At 32.6% G+C, this 20425-nt stretch overlaps 5 protein-coding genes across 7 annotated transcripts; 4 read left to right on the top strand and 1 right to left on the bottom strand.

Annotated features, from left to right (window-relative positions):
• Window positions 1-371: 371 nt before the first annotated feature.
• Bm5317 (Uncharacterized protein) lies at window positions 372-3265 on the top strand (the record flags this gene model as incomplete). Of its 2 annotated transcripts, XM_043075319.1 has the most annotated exons (7): window positions 372-429; window positions 693-831; window positions 1736-1895; window positions 1973-2197; window positions 2440-2580; window positions 2778-2959; window positions 3184-3265. In XM_043075319.1, the coding sequence occupies 7 exons, from the start codon at window positions 372-374 to the stop codon at window positions 3263-3265; spliced, it is 987 nt and encodes a 328-aa protein (XP_042931253.1). The 2 variants fall into 2 exon arrangements, with proteins under 2 accessions (XP_042931253.1, XP_001898174.2); XM_001898139.2 differs by lacking the exons at window positions 372-429; window positions 693-831 and having other exon boundaries at window positions 1779-1895.
• A 562-nt stretch (window positions 3266-3827) lies between these two features.
• On the top strand, window positions 3828-5130 carry Bm3105 (uncharacterized protein; the record flags this gene model as incomplete). Its single annotated transcript, XM_001898140.2, has 4 exons — window positions 3828-3896; window positions 4176-4343; window positions 4575-4721; window positions 4963-5130. 4 exons carry the CDS (start codon window positions 3828-3830, stop codon window positions 5128-5130), a joined length of 552 nt encoding a protein of 183 aa, XP_001898175.2.
• Window positions 5131-6084: 954 nt separating this feature from the next.
• Bma-cyp-43A1 (Uncharacterized protein) lies at window positions 6085-10327 on the top strand (the record flags this gene model as incomplete). The annotated part of the gene is made up of 11 exons (XM_043075320.1): window positions 6085-6152; window positions 6863-7109; window positions 7214-7339; window positions 7455-7543; window positions 7686-7831; window positions 7963-8108; window positions 8390-8515; window positions 8768-8988; window positions 9201-9344; window positions 9583-9742; window positions 10220-10327. The coding sequence occupies 11 exons, from the start codon at window positions 6085-6087 to the stop codon at window positions 10325-10327; spliced, it is 1581 nt and encodes a 526-aa protein (XP_042931254.1).
• A 61-nt stretch (window positions 10328-10388) lies between these two features.
• On the bottom strand, window positions 10389-15547 carry Bm4834 (Uncharacterized protein; the record flags this gene model as incomplete). Its single annotated transcript, XM_043075321.1, has 14 exons — window positions 10389-10479; window positions 11004-11156; window positions 11459-11543; window positions 11878-12054; window positions 12291-12411; window positions 12618-12744; window positions 12876-12994; window positions 13084-13162; window positions 13473-13550; window positions 14157-14287; window positions 14516-14636; window positions 14893-15036; window positions 15230-15302; window positions 15442-15547. 14 exons carry the CDS (start codon window positions 15545-15547, stop codon window positions 10389-10391), a joined length of 1605 nt encoding a protein of 534 aa, XP_042931255.1.
• A 339-nt stretch (window positions 15548-15886) lies between these two features.
• Bma-cdk-4 (Uncharacterized protein) lies at window positions 15887-18679 on the top strand (the record flags this gene model as incomplete). Of its 2 annotated transcripts, XM_043075322.1 has the most annotated exons (8): window positions 15887-15927; window positions 16145-16292; window positions 16523-16638; window positions 16861-17008; window positions 17410-17562; window positions 17676-17836; window positions 18110-18245; window positions 18587-18679. In XM_043075322.1, 8 exons carry the CDS (start codon window positions 15887-15889, stop codon window positions 18677-18679), a joined length of 996 nt encoding a protein of 331 aa, XP_042931256.1. The 2 variants fall into 2 exon arrangements, with proteins under 2 accessions (XP_042931256.1, XP_042931257.1); XM_043075323.1 differs by lacking the exon at window positions 15887-15927 and having other exon boundaries at window positions 16152-16292.
• Between the last annotated feature and the right edge of the window lie 1746 nt (window positions 18680-20425).

Consider the following 20425-nt stretch of genomic DNA (forward strand, 5'->3'; position numbering starts at 1 on the left):
GTTGACATGATTATCTGTGTGGGTATCTTAAGTAAATTTTGCTTTTGAATAGAACTGGTCTTAATGATAGTCCAGATTTCCACTCTTCAACACTGTAAAGTGGAAATAAAAGTGGAGATAATTCAAACACTAGGAATAATTAGAGTTGATAATTTTGTTAAAAATGAAAGATTATAGTTTGCGGATTACAGTTATGACATGGACTTAAAGAAGCTATTTTTGAAACACTGATATCTTTGCTCGTTTATATTTCCGCTTTCTCTTTAAATTATTTCCTAACAATTTTGAATGTCCAGTTTTATGATTAGGATGTCAGTGTCGTGGCTGGTTAAGTTATGGTTTACGTCTAAAGTTATTCTTTAGATACTGAAATGCAAAGTAATCTCTCCAGTCAACAGTTTCAGTCTATGACAACTCATCTAGATCATTGTAAGTCTTCGCTTTTTTTTCCTTCCTTTTATTATAAGTCATCGAGATACAGTTATTCAGAAAATATATGATCATCGCGAAGCATCTAACTTGCGGTTCTGGACGGAAAACTAGAAAAGGTCTTTGTAGAGATCTTTATTGCACGAAAACTCCACAAAGGAATGAGAAAACATGGAAGATTGACTAAATAAAGAGTTAGAAAATTGTTGAAGATAGATTAGTTTAAATCTAAATTAGTTTGAATTTGCAGTATAGACTTTCAGGCCTAAATGCGTTGCGATTACTTCGGAACGAAGTTATATCTGTGCATCGCCGAGTGATGGAAAATAGTTGGGAAAGTGATCCAACTGATGGTGAAAAGACGTTAGAAGAGAGACTTGATTTTATCAATCAGATTTATGAGTGAGGTTTTTACGCTATCTTTAGAAACTGTTCTTCATCAAGTTAAATTTTCAAATCGAAACATACCGCTGGGCCAGAACTCTGATTATTCGGTGCAACTTAATGTCTTGATGGTAGGTGGCAGGTTAATGCTGCAATATTTACAAGATATTTAATTGTGTCTGTTGTTAAATTGTTAAACAGTCATGACTGCTTTACCCGTCTGTTATATTGATCACAACTCATGAGTTTTTGCTATTTAATGTTGACCCCAAGATCATTCATTGAGTTATACCTCTAGTTACTGTTGATAGTTTGCATTGTAGTATATTTCTTAGATCGGATTTACTGAAAGGAATACTAACTTTTGAAACTTGAAGCCCAACTTGATAAGAAATAGCTTTCATAATATCCGATTATTCTTTTTTTTTGCTGCTCACTTTCTTTTATATAGCTCTATGAAAACATTAGTGTAGTGTGTGATTTATATGCCGTAAAACATGCGTAAGATCCTCAATTATTGGTCATATTTGTTACGTAGCACTATTATTTGTATCTGAAATAATTATAAATATAATTAGGTATAATTTCGTTTTTACCGTATCTTCAAACAAATTTTTTTTTCCTTATAATACCTTCAAATAATGCAAAATTGCTTAAATATCTTATATAATATATACGAAATAAAGGAATGTTGAATTAAAGTATGCTACGACAGTTATATCAGTGTTTTTTTTTTTTTAAGATCATAGGTTTAAGTTTTATTTATCAATATCTAGGTGGTAAATATCTTGTTAATAGGTCTTTGCCTTGGTCAAAATAACGAATTTGATTGCATAATTTTAATAAAAATTTTCCGATGAATTGATATCTTGATCGTGCTTTTTCTGCTAACAATGATATTGTTTTCCCTTCCTTATTATAGTAACTTGGAATCACACGCTAAACAGCTGTCAGTCTCAACACCTATGACGGTTCAGATGGAACGCTTAAGTCGATTTCTGCATGATGGACAGATCGACCCACATACCAATGAATTATACGATAAAGCGCTGGAAGCATCTACATGGATGGAAACAAATAATGTTTTTATTTCTTTCTTTTATTCCTATTGTTGTCATATGCATATTTTTCTCTACATATTAAAACTTTTATATTTTAGCAGTTATTGCAAATGTATGCAGAATTTCTGCGCACTGTGGTGGGTAATCGACGGCGATCAATAATGACAGACCGACCAATATCGTATTCAAACTATGGATTAAGTTCATCGCCGCAAAATATTTTTGAACAAACACTAACAGTTGTATTAAAGGATCCAAATATTAAAAAAATTGGTCTTGTTGGACGGTATCTGGAAAAAAGTACTCTATCAGCTCTTGTTGAAGTAAGGGACGTTAATGTGTTGTATCATTATTTATTGCAAATGTAGTTTTACAGTTTATGTGTATTATTTCAAAGTATCTACTGTTTATAACTGATATTATAATTATATGTTTAGGAGTCGCTTTTTTATTGAAAAGATAATTTTTTGATTCTGTAGAATTCATGTTATTAACGAATCTATAAAATCACTTGCTGAGCTAGAAATCATGCTACTAAAATGTTATTTTATTTTTCTTTTTACAGTTCAAATTTGGACAAGTAATAGATAAGCAGTATGTCTGTTTGCTCAAAATGCTTATGGTTGTCAATAGTGGACTACCAGAATTTGTGCAGATGATTGCTCCTCATGAAGAATGGTCTTATTTAGATATTGGCTCTGCTCAAGTTTGCCTTTTTTTTCGGATTTCTTTTTTCTGTTTAGCAAGATATTTTTTTCAATTCTCAGAAGAAGTTAGTCTTATTTCTCAAAAGGTAAAAAAGAGTATGGTTATATTTTCAGGGGTATTATTCAGTTGAATTTGGATCTTGGTTTGTCCATAAAGTTTTTCTGGATTTGTAAGAAGCTTTTAAGTATCTTTTAGGTTGATATTCATAAGGAAAGTCGATATTTAGTATATCGAAAGATGAGTGTTCAAGCAAATATACATTTGATGCAAACAATAATGCCTTGTATTGATATTCGAAATGCACACACACTTTCATATGTCCTAAACCTATTTGCGAAATTTTCTGGAGTATTTGATATAAAATGTCGTGTATGCAAGTAGGCTTATTTTTATTTTTGTCCCTTTTTATGTAAAATGTAACTATCCAAGCCAAATTAGATACAAACTACGTTATCAGATGCAGATCGCCAATGCAACTGGAAGGATTAAGTCAGTGACTCATGCCGCTGCTTGCAGTTATCAGAACATTAAAATATTTAGGACTAAATGTTGAGTATTTCTCTTTTTCAGTTAATGTAACGTAGGAATTTACGCTTTTTAGGAGGATAATGAAAGACTATTTACCGCCGTTGATGTTCGACCTTCGATGTCCGAAGAATGCATTACACGAATCGTGTCGGTAATTTTTATTCACCCGGGAGTTTCGGTCATATAAGATGACAGAGTTTTTATTAATCTTATTATTACTTATGTTAAAGAGTTCGTTCACTTTGCTTTTCAAGTGTTTGTCATTCCTAGTTTCTAACTTCTAAGATAATTGAGTTGTAAATAATGTTATAAATAACTTATATCATGGATGTTCTCTCCTTGTGTATTCTACTGTTGCGCCTTTAAAATTTTAAAGGCTTTTCTTATTATATGCTTGTTTTGTTCGGTTCTTAGTTTCTTTTACTTAGTCCATTTCTTTAAGATTGGAAATCATAGGAATAAAAGCATCAAGTTTTATTTTCGGTGATTCGTGGGATAAAATTGCTTGAAAGGATTTTATTATTTTTTATTCACTTGGCTTGCATGTATTTTTTACTTCTTTATTTTAAATATTCAAGAAATTTCGAATTTTTTTTTTTTTTTTTACTCTTTGTCATGAAACGATAAGCATTATTTTGAGGCGTGTATAAGTGAAATTTTGTTAACTTATGTTTAGCTTATTTTATTTTGCAGTTAACTTTTTGTAACGGAAAGTGAATGAAGCGATTTTTTGCTTCTTTACGTTCTGCTATTGCTCAGCTAGATCAAGATTATTCAGGAAGTCATGTAAGTTTATATGTTTTCATTCTCTGAGTTAAAAATTTATTTTTATTTGCAATTATGCACGGTATTGTAAATACATGTTTGCGAGATGTTTCACTGTGCTAAAATAATTATGCGAAATTTAGAATACAAGTAAGTGTAGTGGAAGGGAAATAGTATTTCTTCAACTGGGGTCATTTCAATACGTGAAGGAAATTTTAAATTTAAAGAGTGGATGATGAAGGTTACATGACTTGCAGAATTTTTTTGAGAAATTTTTAAATACTAATTATAGCCTTTTAGAGAACGGCGAAGATTGATGATGCTGAGCGTGTTGCAATAGATTCGTCGGCATTGCATTGTCCTGTTTGTTTTTGTGTATTTGCTTCGGCACCGTTCATTCTTAAATGCGGTCATTCGTTTTGTCAAAACTGTATCAAAAATATTGTCGAAAATTCATATTCTGAACAGGTCGCGGTTTTGTTCCATTTCGTTTTCATGTAATAATAGAAACAAATCTATTAAATTAACACTCGAGTAGCAAGAGGGAGCAGTCCTTTACGTAAGTATGCAGCTTTTATACTTATTTTATGGATATCTTTACATACTTTTTCGTTTATAATGACATTTATCCATATATTTGTCCACATGTCTGTTAATTCCGACCTCCAGTTCATTTTGATTTGAATCAGTCTTTTACAGATTTTTGAATGTCCCATGTGTCGTCAAGTAATTTCCTCCGAAATTCGTTTCACTAGGAATTATATAGTTGACGCCCTGCTACAGTCAGTATGTGAAATTGCTGAGAATGAAAATGAAAGTTCAGTGGATCCTAATTTAAGGATTTCGGTATTTTTTGTATTTTTTCTGTTAGAAGCCTCCGGTTCAATTTTTTTCTTTTTTGTTTTGCAATTGATTCATCTGCTACATTGAGTCCTAGCTGTTGAGCAGATTAGATAGAAATCTTTTAGCTCCTTTCACTTGTTGTGCTGACCGTTAACACAGATGGAGCACAGTCTAATGTTTTTAATTTGCGAAATGCCAATATAACGTTCTTAAATGTTCCTTTGCTTCATGTGAAGATTTTCAGTTTCAACTAATTTCCGGAAAGTTTCTGGAAGAGCAAAAGAAAAACAAAATTTTGCAGAAGAAATATGAGGAGGAACGAATTCGTAGTCGCCGATATCTTATTCTATTAGTTATGGAGAGTGCACTGTTGGTAGGTTTTGTGTTTTTATACAAGTTATTGTCTTCCTGATCGTAATATCACTGTAGTGCGTCTTTGAGATCAATATTTTGCATCGTTCCATTTATTGCAAACTGTTTTCCTGTGGGAATTTTAAATGTGTTTCTTTATTAGAATACAGTAAACCTTTTCGGTATTATTAAAGCAGACACCAAGTTTCTCACTTTGTCTTTTATTTTGTGATTTGTAAATATCAAATTTGTATTCTTCCCAGTAAAGTGTTTGCAGCATTTACCTGAGTAATATTAGTAATAATAAAAAACGCAAATGAAGTATTTACTCGCTATCAGTTCTACACTTTTGTTCTCAAACGTCTTACAAAACACTGTATAACTGTTTGCTTCTTATGGAATTATGCTTAAGAAGAACTGAGGCAGTTTTTCGGTGGCTGGTGGTATTTAGATTCAGCTGATACAAAACGGTAACGATCACTTCACTCTGAACTTTTGCTTTGAATTTTTGCTAATGAAACTGTAGGAACTAAAAGATGGGAGAGGTTTGGCTCTAGCGCTTTTCCCCGTTCAAATAATGGTGCCGCTAATCATCATTGTTGGATGGTGATGAAGAATAAATTAACATTTCAAAAACTATCGGCGGAGATGGCTTGACTAAAACTGAAATTTGGCAATGGGAAGTTGTCAAAAAATTTCTCAGAAATTGTGTACTTCAAAACCAGTTAATTTAAAATAACCTGTTTGTATCTGTTCTGTGCATTTTCAACGAGCAACAAACATAAGCAATAAAAATAGATGGGAAAGGTGACTGGGTATTCTAACCAAGAAAGAACGGGTGGAAGGGAGAGAGAATATCGAAGCAGGTATTACAGTATCAGGAGTTTCAGTTATATTTCATCAAAAGAAAAAATTACTCCAATCAATCTCGTTCCGCCCAGCTGACAAATTTTCTATTTTCATGAAATTCATTAATACCTGTTGATTATTGTTGGCTTAATCTTTTGCGACACGAATGGCATTGTTTTATATTTTTGGATTACTTTTTGCTGCTTTCTACCTAATTACCAAAGTGGTTCAAAGGTAAATTTACGGAATTAAAAAATTGAACTGTTGAGGTCTGTTTCAAATTCAAAATGAAGTTCCTTTTGTTTTGGTTATGAACATTCTTCAGCTTCCAGTCACCTAAGCTGAATACAGATCAACAGGTTAGAGCTTGAAGTGATATTGATGACTAGGGCAACTGATAAAAATGAAGCCCAGCATGAATGGTCGGATTGCGGGAACCCTCTTCTTTAGAAATCACTACTTCATAGCTTTTTTGATGGTAGTGGTAGTGGTGATCTTTCAGGAATATGATGGGCTTATTTAATTATTTATCTGTTCATTTGCTTATTCAGCCATATGAAAGAGTAAAGCTACAAAAAGACAATAGAAGTTGTAAGATGATTTTTCATAATGAACATTGGCTACGAGATGAAATGAAGGTATAAACCTTTTCGTGTTGTGAATAACGCAGGTGGTATGTCCACTTAAGAAGAAAAGTTGTTATTTGGTTGGTTTGTCTGAATACGAATCTTCCAATACATATTAATTTGGAAAGGAAACTTTTTACCATCAGGTGCCAAAGAAAACCATATGAGCGAAGGATACAAAGTTGATCTTTCCGTAATTTATCGTGATAGAAGGAAATGAATTCAGTGCATCCGTGGAGTTAGGAAGAGTACAAATGTTCCTGGAACCAAATAAAATAAATGAAAATGTGGTGAAAAAAGGACAAAATATCACTTTAGGTACCGAAAAGCATGGGACATCATCCGTGATTGCGGTTTTCCAGTAGTTCCGAGTCAACATTGGTTATTTGGAAGTTTAGATATTATGAAATCATATTCTACTCATTGGCAACTTGGTAAATTAACCAGAAAGTATGGCCGTACATATGGGATAATGCAAGGTTCCCATCCAACAGTTGTTACCTCTGATCCGAAAATTATCTATGAAATATGCTTCAAACAATTCCGTTTATTTCATTCACGTATTGTAAGTTGCATTTACTGTACAGCATTCTTGTGTCAGGTTATTCACTAAAGTTTTCATTGAAATAAACGGCCTTTATTCTTGTCAAAGTCTGTTTTAAATATCAGATGGATCCAAGTAGTTCTCATCCAGACACTGTCTATGAAGTCCACGAATTTGCCGCACGGGGTGAACGGTGGAAACGAATTAGAAGCTTGACATCGAAAGCCGTTTCAAATGAAAATCTCCGGAAGGTTCTTGATTTTTTGATTAATTTTTAATAAAGCGGTGAGCAAGTATTTTTTGAACTGGTAAATTATGCTGAAAAACTTGCTTTTGGACTCCGTATATAATTATACTTTTTTGCAGCTATTTCATGTCATGTGTGATTCCGTAAACTGTTTTGTAAAAGACCTTGAGGAAGAAATCACTGATTCAAAAGCACTAGAGCTTCATCCGTATGTGTCCTTTCTGTTCTTAAGAACTGAACTATATGAAATTATGAGTCTTTACTTCTTAAATTGTGTCCCCTAACATTCCCTTTGCCAATACTGAGTTGAGAACTTGAACACAAATCTTATTTGCATATTGTGGTTTCAGTCGTTTCCAGACGCTTACCTTCGATATTATATCACGATGTTGCATGGGTCGTCCGTATAGTTATCAACACAATGATTCAAATCTCAAACTTCTACTGAAAAAATTCAGTCCATTACAAAGTTTCCGTCCTTTTTCTCTACTTACATGTGAGGGAAATTTCTTAACTAATTCATCATAAAATTTCTAGAATGCAAAGAGTTTATTTTCTGGAGGAATATTTTATAATTAGTACTTCTCTGATGTTGTAAATAAATATACGCAAGAAGTTCCTTTGAAGGGTGTGTACCAGATTTAAAATGGATTTCACTAACATACGCCAAACTGTGTCTGCGTTTTCGTATAACATTTCACCTTGAAATTGACCCATTAGTTACTTATACGAATTATCTTCGCAAACTTATTTCAATGGATATCACTAGTCAGGTCTGTTTGTTTCATTTATTTTGGTAACTTGCATCCAACATTTGCAACTTATATACTTTTCTTCAGACTAAAATTCAGGAACGGTGCAAATGTGTATCCGTTCTCGTTATATGAATTCAACGAAGTGCTACTTATGATTCATTATGAAATGCGTTGTGAATGCACATGGCTTAGTTGCTTTAGTATTTATACATTTTCCCAAAAGTACTGCAATAAACAACAGAGATAAATCGATTGTTTTTTATATGGTCATCAAAAAATGATTCGTAAGACTAGTTTAGGATCGTTCTAGTTTTCTATACTTTATGAAATGTGTGGAAGATGACGAATGGGATGACTGGATAGTCGATGCGGACAAACCATATGATATATCAAGCATGAAAATCATTCCGAAACTGACAACCGGAGTAAGTTCATTTTGCTAAATTTGTAACAATTAATGCAGTTATTTGCGCTGTCAATACCATGTCAATATCTTGCATGTTTTGCATGCATATATACAAAATTCCGACTCCTAAAAATTGAAGTGATATGACGTTTGATATACCTTTTTCTTATTGAATTTGTTGAGAACCAAAACATATATTGTGAAGAAGTAAGCTTCATGTTAAAGCTTATAATAGAAATTATTTGCTCGGCTTTATCACATAAACTTAAAGGAAATTATAAATCAGTGTCGCTTTCTAACAACAGCAGGATTCGATACAACAGCTAACACTGTGGCCTATTTAATATATCTGTTGGCCAGTAACTCTGAAAAACAGGAAAAATTGTACCAGGAAATTGCAACGTTGGAAATTACATTTGATAATGTGCAACATTTCAATTACCTTCACTATACAATCATGGAGACTCTTCGACTTTTCCCACATGCTTCCTTGTGAGCGTTAGCTCTTCAATTTTGTCACTGAAGTGAGAGCTAAAACCCGGGACTTTTTAAACAGAAGCTAGGTGTTATTCAAAAGCAAATCTGTAACTAGTTTCAAGCCCTTCGGGTCTACAGACTAAGAGATTGTTCTAAATTTTGTAATCTATTTAAGATGTGTTCAAGCAGGCACTTCTGCGATGAGCAAAAAAATTCGTTATTTGTAGGTTGCAGTCTCGTATGTGTGTTCAGCAATGTGAAATAGGACCTTACACATTTAAGAAAGATGTGGGTGTTATTTTCGACACCTGGAGCTTACATTACGATCAGGAGATATGGGGCAGCGATGTCAAACAATTCAGACCCGACAGGTTTCAACCATGTCTTAGGATCTGAGCTTGTAATTTTGATTTGGAAGAAAAAAAATGCGAATCAAAGACAATAAGAGAATATTTTTAGTCTGATTCTGCTTCATGAACTTTCGGTGATGTAAGAAAATCCGCATTACTGCCGCATAGAAAGAATAGGAGATTGAGAATGGCGATGGTAGAGGGAATAATGTTGGAAAAATCCAGAAAAAGCAAGAAACTAACATTCAAAAATTTTCAGGTTCCTAGACTACACTACAATTCAGAAAAGGAACTGGATGGCCTTTGGTGCAGGGCCACGCCAGTGTGTTGGGATGCGCTTTGCGATGCTGGAAATCAAAATAATAATTTGTAGTTTGTTAAAGAAATTCTGTTTTCGTAAAATTGAAAACACATGCAAGGTAAACTCCACTGTCATTATTAAGCCTGCATGACACTCTCAAGAAATTTTGCAAGATTAGATGACCCGTAGAGGTATACAAAATATAGGAACGAGACAGCAACAGAATAAAAAAATTTTCCACTAAAAACAATGACGAATCATTTACGGAGTAATTACAAGGATCTTGATGTTCAACAACCAAAAGCATGAAATGTTTCTCGCAAAATAATTCGTATACTTTCTGGTTTCCTAGATTGCATACAACAAGCCAAGTCGCATGGAACACCGTACAATAATCGATTTAAAAAAAAGTTGACTTCAATAATGAATTTCTTTTGCGCGCCCTGACAAAATCAAATTTTTGAACATAAGACATAGCTTTTTGAAGAACTGAAAATCAGCATTATACTTTGTAACGATTACAGACCTGATGTTTATGTCCCAGTTAAAAATCATAGTGAATTAATGAGAAATTCCTGTTGTTAACCTATTTCAGATTCACACAAGTTTCCGAGAAATGGGAACAGTATGGCCAGATTTTTCACAGGTTATACTTGAAAGAAGAATTGGTGAGTATTCTGGTAGTATAGTACATTACATATAATAAAGTAGAGATATGTACAAAATGAAACGAAATAAAGATTGGGCTAAAGAGAATTTTCAAATCAAACAGTCCATAAGCAAACGGTTTTTTCTTTGCCTGCACTAAGTAGCATATTTCCTTTGGGATGCCACGAGACTGAATGCACGCCTCGCCTAAAAATACGAATTGCAATGTCTGATCGAATTGCTTCTTTTACATACATTGGAAGTGAAACAGATTTCCAGGTCACAAAGCGAAGTATTAGCACCATATTATAGTAAAAATTCAGTAATGAAAGTGATTTTACATAATTTATATTTGCCGAACAAAGAAAAAAAAAAAAAAAGATGGGTTTTCCGTAAAAATGCTTTAAATATACGAAATACGAATTGTAACAAAGAAAATCTGCGACTTTCCTTTCTCCTTTGAGAAAATATTTTCTTTTTATTGTAAAGCTAATAATATATCTCGCTGCGTATAGAAATGTACTTGCTGTATACAGAAATGTAAGAAAATGCCAAGTTCTGTGGTTAGAATCAAAAATTTTAATTTAAGAAAAAGTTGAGTTCTCACTCCTTTTTCTACTTTCAGCGTCTCTCACAGCCATCATATAAAACAACACTAAGCTAATGCAGTGTGGAAAATAAAAATTCAGTATAATTCCTATGCATAATAAGATTTCGGAGAAAGAACTTACTCATGTCCACCTTTTTGAAGCGTTTTTTCAAGCTTGGTTGTTTTTAGGTTCCAAATAAAAATTGACCCATCACTGGAACCAGATGCGATATATTCCATCCCAGGACTTATTGCGCAACGAATGTGATCACTTCCTGTTCGATACTGATCGGCACTGCAGTAAATTTTAATGAGAGGCTGTATTGTAGATTTTAAAGTCTTCCTGTATTTATGATATCATAATTTATATACCAAAAGGAAAATTTGTTGTAACATGAAACAAATGAAAAATATCGGGAAGGAATCTTAAAAGGAAGAAGTGAAAGTAAATCAAATGTGTAAATATAAATATCAAATCATTTCATCTATTTTTTTTCATAACATTTTTAGAAAACAGTTAGAGAAGAAAGTTAATTTAGACTTGTACAAACAACTCGAGCGATTCATGATGCGAAAAAGAATATTCAAGAAAAATACCTGTATATATGAACAATTTGATAGGAACGTAGATCGATTAATGACATCGTTTCGTCTCGTGCTGATGCAAGTATAACGGAAGAGTCTTAATGCAATTTGTCACAGAAAAAATGACGTCTAGATGTTACTACCTATCGCTTATTTCAAAAATAAAGATTATAGCACAACTATTGTATAGTTATTATATAACAACTACTGTATAATTATTATAAATTTGATGCAACTTACTGCTCATGAAAATCAATAAAAAAACGCTTTAAAATAATTAACTATACGGCAGCGAGATAGCAATTTAAATTTTAAGAAATTGGCAAAATTGAGAATTAAAGCACATCTAGTTTGCAATGTGAAGGTTAATAATAATTTTTTAGACATCGATTTCTACAACCAGTTTAGTATAAAACAAAATATTAATTTACCAAGTGAGAGAACCAAGGATGTGACTTTATTAGCGAGTTCGACAACACGAACCGGTTCATTGAGTCTTGTGTCCCAAAACCGCACTTTACGATCGTAATGACCACTAGCTACCATTCCATTCTTGTCACTCGAAGTTATATCATACACTACTGAATTAGTGAAATATGTTCTCAAACCTGAAAAGTGTACGCTAAATTTAATCTCGTAGATAAATCTCATAAATATCTCACATTCGTACTACTTTAAATTGTAGCTCTGTTTTCACTCATAGAAATTTCCAGTAGAAGCTAGTGTTAAAGTCTTTATTTTTTTTTTTCTCCTTTTATTCTCGCCACCTTTTTCATCTCCACCCAGTGTATTGGTAAAGAAATAACATAATATTGAAATTTTGAAAATAGAAGTGTAAACGTACATTTGGCAGTTTTTAAGTCCCATAGCTTAAAGGTTCTATCATAAGATCCAGATACAACTTGTAAACCATCTTCAAAGAATTTGGCAGATGATACCTTATTTCCATGTCCTGTTAATGAGTGCTGAAAACAAAAACGATAACTGACTGAGAATAAATTATTGAAAATGAAAAATACACCTTAAAGATTATATGTAGTCTAGAGATCTCAACTATTGTGCGATATTTGAAACAAATCAACCAAGACACAAGAAGATGAGATGAGCGTAAAGAGAAATGACATCAATACAGAAACTACTCAGAGGAAACATTGTAAAAGAGATTGCAAACCTTGACTATATGATTATCCGTCCCCCAAATACGAACAGCATTATCATTGCCAGCTCCAAGTACTTGACTGGTTTCAGCTGCGAAATCTATCCGTAGTATTGATTCATTCGAACCAGCCAAAGAAACACTGAATGGGATTAATTTGTACAATTTTTATTCTATACAGCAATTTTTTAAAGACTTCCAAGAACTTGCTGCAAAGCAACCAACAAGATCCAAGGTCTAAGGTACATATTAGAAAACACAGTTTTCTCTTACATTTTTTCAAATTTATCATTTGCTAGTTTGTATAAACGAAGTTTGTGATCGCCACCACCTCCCGCAAACATATCACCACTAGGGTGCCAAAGAATATCGTTAACATCATCGCCATAATCCTTAGAAAAAAAGTTCAACAATTATTTATTCACACAATAGAAAATTTTAATTTTTTCATATTTATAGAATTATGGGAAATTTAACTCACCAATTTTGTTTTACAATGATTAGGAATGACGTCACCTCTATAATCAAGGACTTGATTAGCGCTATTGATAATTTCAAACCTGTAAACTATTACTGGTTCAAAAAATCAGGAACAAATGTGCACTGCAAAACATCTGAATAACATTTAAGCGTTCATAAAACGACCTGGATTTCAGCGCATTCAAATACTTGCATTCTATTTAACTTCAAATTTAAACAAATTTTACATCATTTCCTACTGCACCATGAGCTATTATTCTTTGAACAGAAAATTATTATTTTTTTTTTAAGCGCAAAGGACTAACATAAAAAGGAAGCAATAAAACAGTTGTACAATGAAAAATATGGAAAAGATATTTCAACAACGAATATTTCTACTTGTTAACTAACCCATACGTTTTGTCCTCGTTGTTGTGTGACATAATTAGTGCAGATTCAATATCTGCTGCTAAACGACGACGACGTTCCCTAAAGGAAGGAATCTAGAGCATTTTCATTTTCTAATGATTAGATATGGAAAAACTGGTCGAAGTTATTCAAGATATTTACCACAGTAAATAAACATACTTCCATTTTTGAAGTGCGATTCTCATGACTTTGAAGTTTCTTTTGTAGCACTAAAAGTTAATCCCCGACAAATACAATTGGCGTATTTCATCGCTGAGTCAAAAGAGATAACAACGATTAAGAGGGAAGGAAGCCAGAAAAGAATTAGTGAGATAGAATTAGGCAACACAGCCAGTTTCACATTAATATTAACTAAGTCCAATTCATGTTTAATGTGTACCTATATTTCACCAAAATCGAAGTGAGGACACTAAATGTTCGCGATTTGGTCATAATAAATTAGATTTAGAAAGTTACGTTAACACAACCTTGTCGTATAAATGATGAAAAGAAAAACAGTTTCCTCAATCACTACAAGTCACAGTTGCTTCCTAATTAAGCATAAAATAAGTTCCATTTTATTCCATTTCAAAGTGCTTAAACTGAGTACATGAATCCTATTTTTCTGACCGAAATTCAAAATCAAGGAAAGCATGCAAAAAAAGTCCAAACAAATGAACTGTTTACTCTTGTTCTCGTTCATTTTGTTCGTTAAACCATTGGACTTCCTTCTCTTTAAGGTCCTTTATTCGATCAACTAAATTATTTCTTTCTTCTTGTGCTTCTCGATATTTGTTTTCGATGCTGTTATAGCTTGCCTAAAGGATATTGCGAGTTAATTATTCCTGCCTTTAAAAACATAATGTATGTAAATGATGTTAATCAGTGAATTATTAGTCTAACAAAATGAGAAGACACGTCTGCATACATACAGACTACTGTGCTGCTAAATAATAGCTCAAACTTATTAGAAGTCTACAACGTTGCAAGTTCTAGTATTATCAGAACTTAGCTTTATAAACCAATAAAATTATTAAAATGCATGCCTGTAAAGCAAAATGTTCATCTTTTAATAAAGTGTTTGCCTCTTCTAGTGCAGCCAATTCCTCTTCTTTTTCTTTCAATTTCTTCTTCAGCTTCTGGTTCTCCTTTTGGCATTCTTCTTTCCTAAATATTTTACTTAATAAGAATTACAGTAAGACAGAATGATTACAATTTCTTAAATAAAACGCTATGTGAAACTGAATGCTGGATTATTCAACTTTATAAGTTTACACACTCCGCATTACTTGAATTTCTCGACAAAGGCATTTACCTATGAGAAAGCAAAGCAAACTGGAAATAACGATAACCTATTAAAATGATGAATTTACCTATTGAATTCGGAATTACGAAAATAAACATTAACGTAAGTTAAACTCACACAATAGTAAGTGCGCTTAGCTCTCGCACAACAACACCTAAACGATTGTTTGTTTCAATTAATTGCTGATCATTTTGCTCCTTTTTACGGTAAAGATCTGCAAGCTCAGCTTCCAGTTCCACCGTACGATCCGAACTTCCTGCTCTCAAATATCGCTGTTGAAAATACTTTTGCCACTGATTAATAGTTTGACAAGTTCCACAAAAACAAATGAAATATCTCCTATCATCAAACAATCCTTTTAGTTGATAAAAACGATGTTTTAGTGATGATATTAATGATATGAATCATTAGCTTATCCGAACTACCTGAATAATAAAGAAACAACTAAACCTACAACGAAGTACTCGAGCCGTGACGTATACGACCGGTACGCGCAATGTTTGCCACATACTCTGTTAATTCGCAATCTACAACGAAAAAATTTGATACCATTATTAGAATTGAAAGATATGATTTGAGAACAGTTCGACAATATTATGGGTAACTTCTGTAGATGGAAAGCCACATTTTCAATAATGATAAAGATAAAAAAAAGAGTGAACTTACAAGAAGTGAATAAGGAATCGAACTGTCTGCACACAATATTTCGACGTTCAAGTTGTTGTATGATCACTGCACGGAAACTGTTATCTGTCATATCCGTTCCATCCATATGTCCTCAACAGCAGTTATTCTAAGTAATACTACTCATAGCAATGTATCCATCAGTTCAATATGTATATATATGTATGTGTGTGTGTGTATATGTATGTGAGTGTATGCATGTGTCTAGGAAGGGAGTAATATATTCAACACTGGAAGCGAAAATGTCCAACTGGATAAATCTCAACATCAACCATCTAAGAGGTGCTCCGAGGTACAGAGTAATTTCATACCGCGCTATTCGCTAATGTGATTAGTTGCGTTCGCGAATTTAATTTTCGAATTGAGGCAGCTAAACCAACCTTCAGGATCGTTGTATAGTGGAGTGCTGGGCGTGTTTAGTGGAAGGATGGAGAAATGGTTAATTATTGAAACGAAGCGAGATGAGAAGTATGATTACAGCCTCAGCATTCTTTGAATAACATATCTTGATATCCTTTCTGAATCAACTGTTGAGCAGGTAACGCTCGGCATTGCGTTTCAGACTTCTAATGATCAAACATAGCATTACGCACATACGGTGCATCTCTCCTCAACCATCTTATTCATATTCATCATCTAAGTCTACGTTATGTTTTTCTTCATTGTTATACAGTTGTATTTGCAGTAATTATATGATGGAAGAAAGTTGCTCAACATATGACCAAGGCATTGATAATTCTGAGAATATTCATGAATATGAGGAGCATCGTGTGATCGGGAAAGGTGCATATGGTGTTGTTTATCTAGTTACTCATATACCTAGTAACATACAGGCGAGTATTTTTGCTTAGCACTTTTTAACATATTTTTATTTTGAAAATCACCGGACTGGTTGCACTAACACTGTTTTTGTCGTTTGCATACAAATTAGGTATGTCTTGTCATTTCAGTAACTCTTTTCACTTTCATTCTCCAATCAGAATATGTAATTTTTACTTGTTCATAATATTATATGTAATATTATAAACATTGAAGCTTCAACTATTTACGCAATCAATTATAGTATGCCTTAAAAAAAATGATTGTGCGTATAACAGAAGATGGTATACCACAAAGTATTATACGTGAGATCTCAGCATTGCGAGCGCTGCATAATTTGGATCATCCAAACATTGTGAAGTTTGTTTTTTCACATTTTTCTTTTTCATCTTTGAGGAGGGAAAATTTATCATCTTTCTCTTTCGATTATTATTAGAACTTATAAAAAAAATCGATTTCAAATTTCTATTTTTATTGTGGTTTTATCTGATGACCTTTACATGTGGATCAAAAGCCGTAGATCAAAAACGGCGTGTTATATAGATATGAAAAACTTTGAACAAAGTTTACACATTGTTTTAGATTACACGATGTATTTCATGGTCAAATTGATAAGGGTGAAATGTGTTTGAGTGTTGTTTATGAAAAATGTGACTGGGACTTGTATGAGTTTTTGCGTACCATCCCTCGCGACATGGGTGATCATCAATGTCGTCATATTGCAAAGCAGGCAGGTTTCTGTTTCTACTTGGAATTTATCTAACAACACGTTAGGAATTCTTTTTTTAATAAATTTGGCAAATACCAAATGCTTGATCATTAATGGCAGTAAGTTTGTTGTACTTTGTTGCTATATACATATGGCCTCATTGCATTTTTTGTTTTCTGATATTACAGGATTATATTTTTCTTTTACTTCTTTAAAGGAAGATTTCTTAACGGATTTATTCAGTATTATTCAGTATTTCTGATGCGTTAATTGTATATTGTATCGAAATGTCTCTCCAGTTTTGATTCATGTCATTACTTTACTGCAGATCGTATTCCACTTACTGTTCTCTTTCAAAATCGTAGACCAATTACTAGCTGATCGATAGGTATAGAATCTCATTTTCAAAGCTGAAGTTTAAGATTTTGATGGGATTGGATTTTCTTCATTCAAATCATGTTATACATCGAGACTTGAAACCACAGAACATACTAATTAACCGTGACCAAACAATCAAAATTGCCGATTTTGGTTTAGCTCGCTATTATTCAATGCAATCATCTTTCACAACACTGGTAATCTTTTAATATCTGTTATTTTTTGGTCCCACTCATCTTATTTTCTTAGTTTCTCACTTACCTTACTTTCTCAGTTATCTTCATCGTTGTCAACGACATCTAAATTTTAGGTTGTGACTTTGTGGTACCGAAGTCCAGAAGTATTACTTCAGTGCTCCTATAACTGTGGTGTTGATATCTGGGCTGCTGGCTGCATCATTGCCGAATTATATTCGCGTCAACCACTTTTTCCAGCACATAGTGAAGCGCAACAATTGAGTATTATATTCCAGCAAGTTTTTAAAATTTTTCTTTTTCTCTTAAGCTGATTTCTATAACTTTTCTTTTTTTTTATTACTCTGAAAATCAAATTAAAGTTAAGATCGAGGTTTTTTAAATCTGCTTGATTTTTCAAATTTCATATTGTTTCCAAATACGAAGCGGATTTTGAAAGTTTAACTGAAAGATGTTATCACCATGTCTTGTGAATATAATGATTTATTGTTTAAACAAAATTATTATTCATATTCAACGTTACTAACAGAAGATAAATTATGTCCTGCAGAAAACTTGGCACTCCGCCTTCTAACGAATGGCCACAAAACGCTGTCATTGAACGTTCATTCTATCCGTCCTATCCTGGACAACCAATGCGTCGTATTGCACCCAAATTGCCACCAGATGCCGCAAGGCTAGTAAAAGTACGTTGTTTTACGTGACTTTAAATGGTCCGATCTTATGTAGTTCTACAAAAATATCTAAAGAGTTTTTGAGCAAGCTAGAGAATATTAGGTCAACGATGTACCATTTCGTTGTATTTCATCCTCTATTTTTTCCTTGAATGACAGAATAATTAAAGTAATTTTAGTGGTTTTGACCTTTTAGCCTCATGTTTAATATCAGTGCCTACTAAATTAAAGTCATATATGTATAAGTTCTTTGCAAATTGCTTTTGTAAATTTTTTATGTCATCTGATGTAATTTTTGCTTCAATCACAAATTTGCATACAAAAAGAAAAAATGCGGTCAATAATGATTTCAGAGTATGCTATCTTTCTTACCAGAAACAAGACCTTCATGTGCAGAAGCATTAAGTACCGAATATTTTCGTCAGAAACATGGTTCAGTTGTTTAATAAGAAAATAAATGAATTTCTCTGTGCTTCTTTTTTGATCTCTTTGAACGACCTGTTATTTTATTCAACTGAATTTGTTCAACATTTTCCTTATAGTTTTTGTTTTGCATATAAATTATGATTATCTAACTGCGCTAATGCGGTCGTTTTCAATTATTTTTAATTTTTTTAGAGAAAAGTGTCATCTTTTGCGTCTGGTTATGTGCAAGTTGTATAGGTTTTCAAGCTTTCTCGAAAAATGTAGTGATTTCTCATTTTTTCGCAGCTAACTGCTTATAAAGAGGTCACTTTGAACATTAGTAATTATTTGATATTAAAAGTAGATCTTGATTTTTTTTTCTTTTTGCTTTAAAAAAAAAATGGAAAAATTGGCTTTTTTCAAGAAAGTCAAAATTTTTTGACTGGTTTTCAAAAAAATATCGCATATTTTCTATTGATTTCGATCCAAAACTGTGTTGAAATTCCTTGATCTCTCTTTATTCAGTTTGCTTATTGATGTAATACGTGAAATGTAGTCCGTAGTCTATATTTTAAAACTGTTGATTTACCTTCTCTTTGTGTTTTATAATTTTGATAAGCTAACCAAATTTCTGCTAAATTTTTTAAAAATTCTATTAATCGTTTTCTATTTTATTCTGAAATCTCGGTTATGCTACGCTTTGATGTGAAATAATCATCTTGTCTGGAGATATCTTGAAGTTCAGAGGGATATTCAGGATATTTGAAGGTAGGATTTTATTTTTCGTTCCTTTCAATCCAGTTAATTATAACAGCATTTAGAATTGTTCCAAGAATTTAAAAAGCCTGAGATGTAAATGTTTCTGTAATTCTTTATCCCAAGCAACTTTTCCTTCAGTTTCAATCATTCGGGTTATTTCAGTCACTTGGCTTGTGTTTTCCCTTAATCAAAAAAATTTGCAATTCTTATTCAAAAGCTTGAAACTACGGCATTCATTCAAGTTTTTTGCGCATTTATTTACCATTCACTAAATAGGTTCCTTACTGCCATTTCCAGAATCATCGTTATGTTATAATAAATTTACTTATTCTTTTTATTACTCGTCATTTCTTTTTCTCTTTGATTTTTTATGAAGTTGTAGTTGATTTTTTCTACATTAATGCAAGGTATGGATATAGCGCAGGATTTCTCAATCTGAAATTTTTTTGCACAGGTGCCTTTCATGCTTGGGATTTTTTCTAACAGTCTAGATTTATGGCATATCAAAATGGCATTTCTGTGAAGATTTATTAAGATAACTACTCCTCATTGGCTACAATCAAAACTTTGTTTCCTTTTTGTTAGAATTTCACTATAGATCTATGGATTATATATCTACATGAAACTGATCGAAAAGTTTTTTCAATGTCAGTGATTTGACATTTCAATTATCATAATATATTCTTCGTAATGTGACAAGGAATTGTATTTGTAACATCATATAGCGAGGTAATACATTCTCCTCACTTTATTGCTTATTTCATCATTACAAACTCCCTTACGAACAGTTAAGTGTTATTAATGTAAGCTATGATGATTTGCAAGTGGGTGGAGTTAAGCAATTTTAAGAGAAGATAGTTTGTACTTTATCCATAATTCAAAATGAGTTTTGCTCGATTTTAATTCATTTTGAAGACCAGTTTCGCTCTTATTTCCAGATACCGGTATATTTCGGTCATTTTTCAAGTCTTTTATATGAGTATTGTGTAAAATTGTATGAATATTAATTACTTTATCCCCACTTCATA

The sequence above is a fragment of the Brugia malayi genome (assembly GCF_000002995.4).
Source record: "Brugia malayi strain FR3 genome assembly, contig: Bm_v4_ChrX_scaffold_001, whole genome shotgun sequence".
NCBI classification, from domain to species: Eukaryota; Metazoa; Nematoda; class Chromadorea; order Rhabditida; family Onchocercidae; genus Brugia; species Brugia malayi.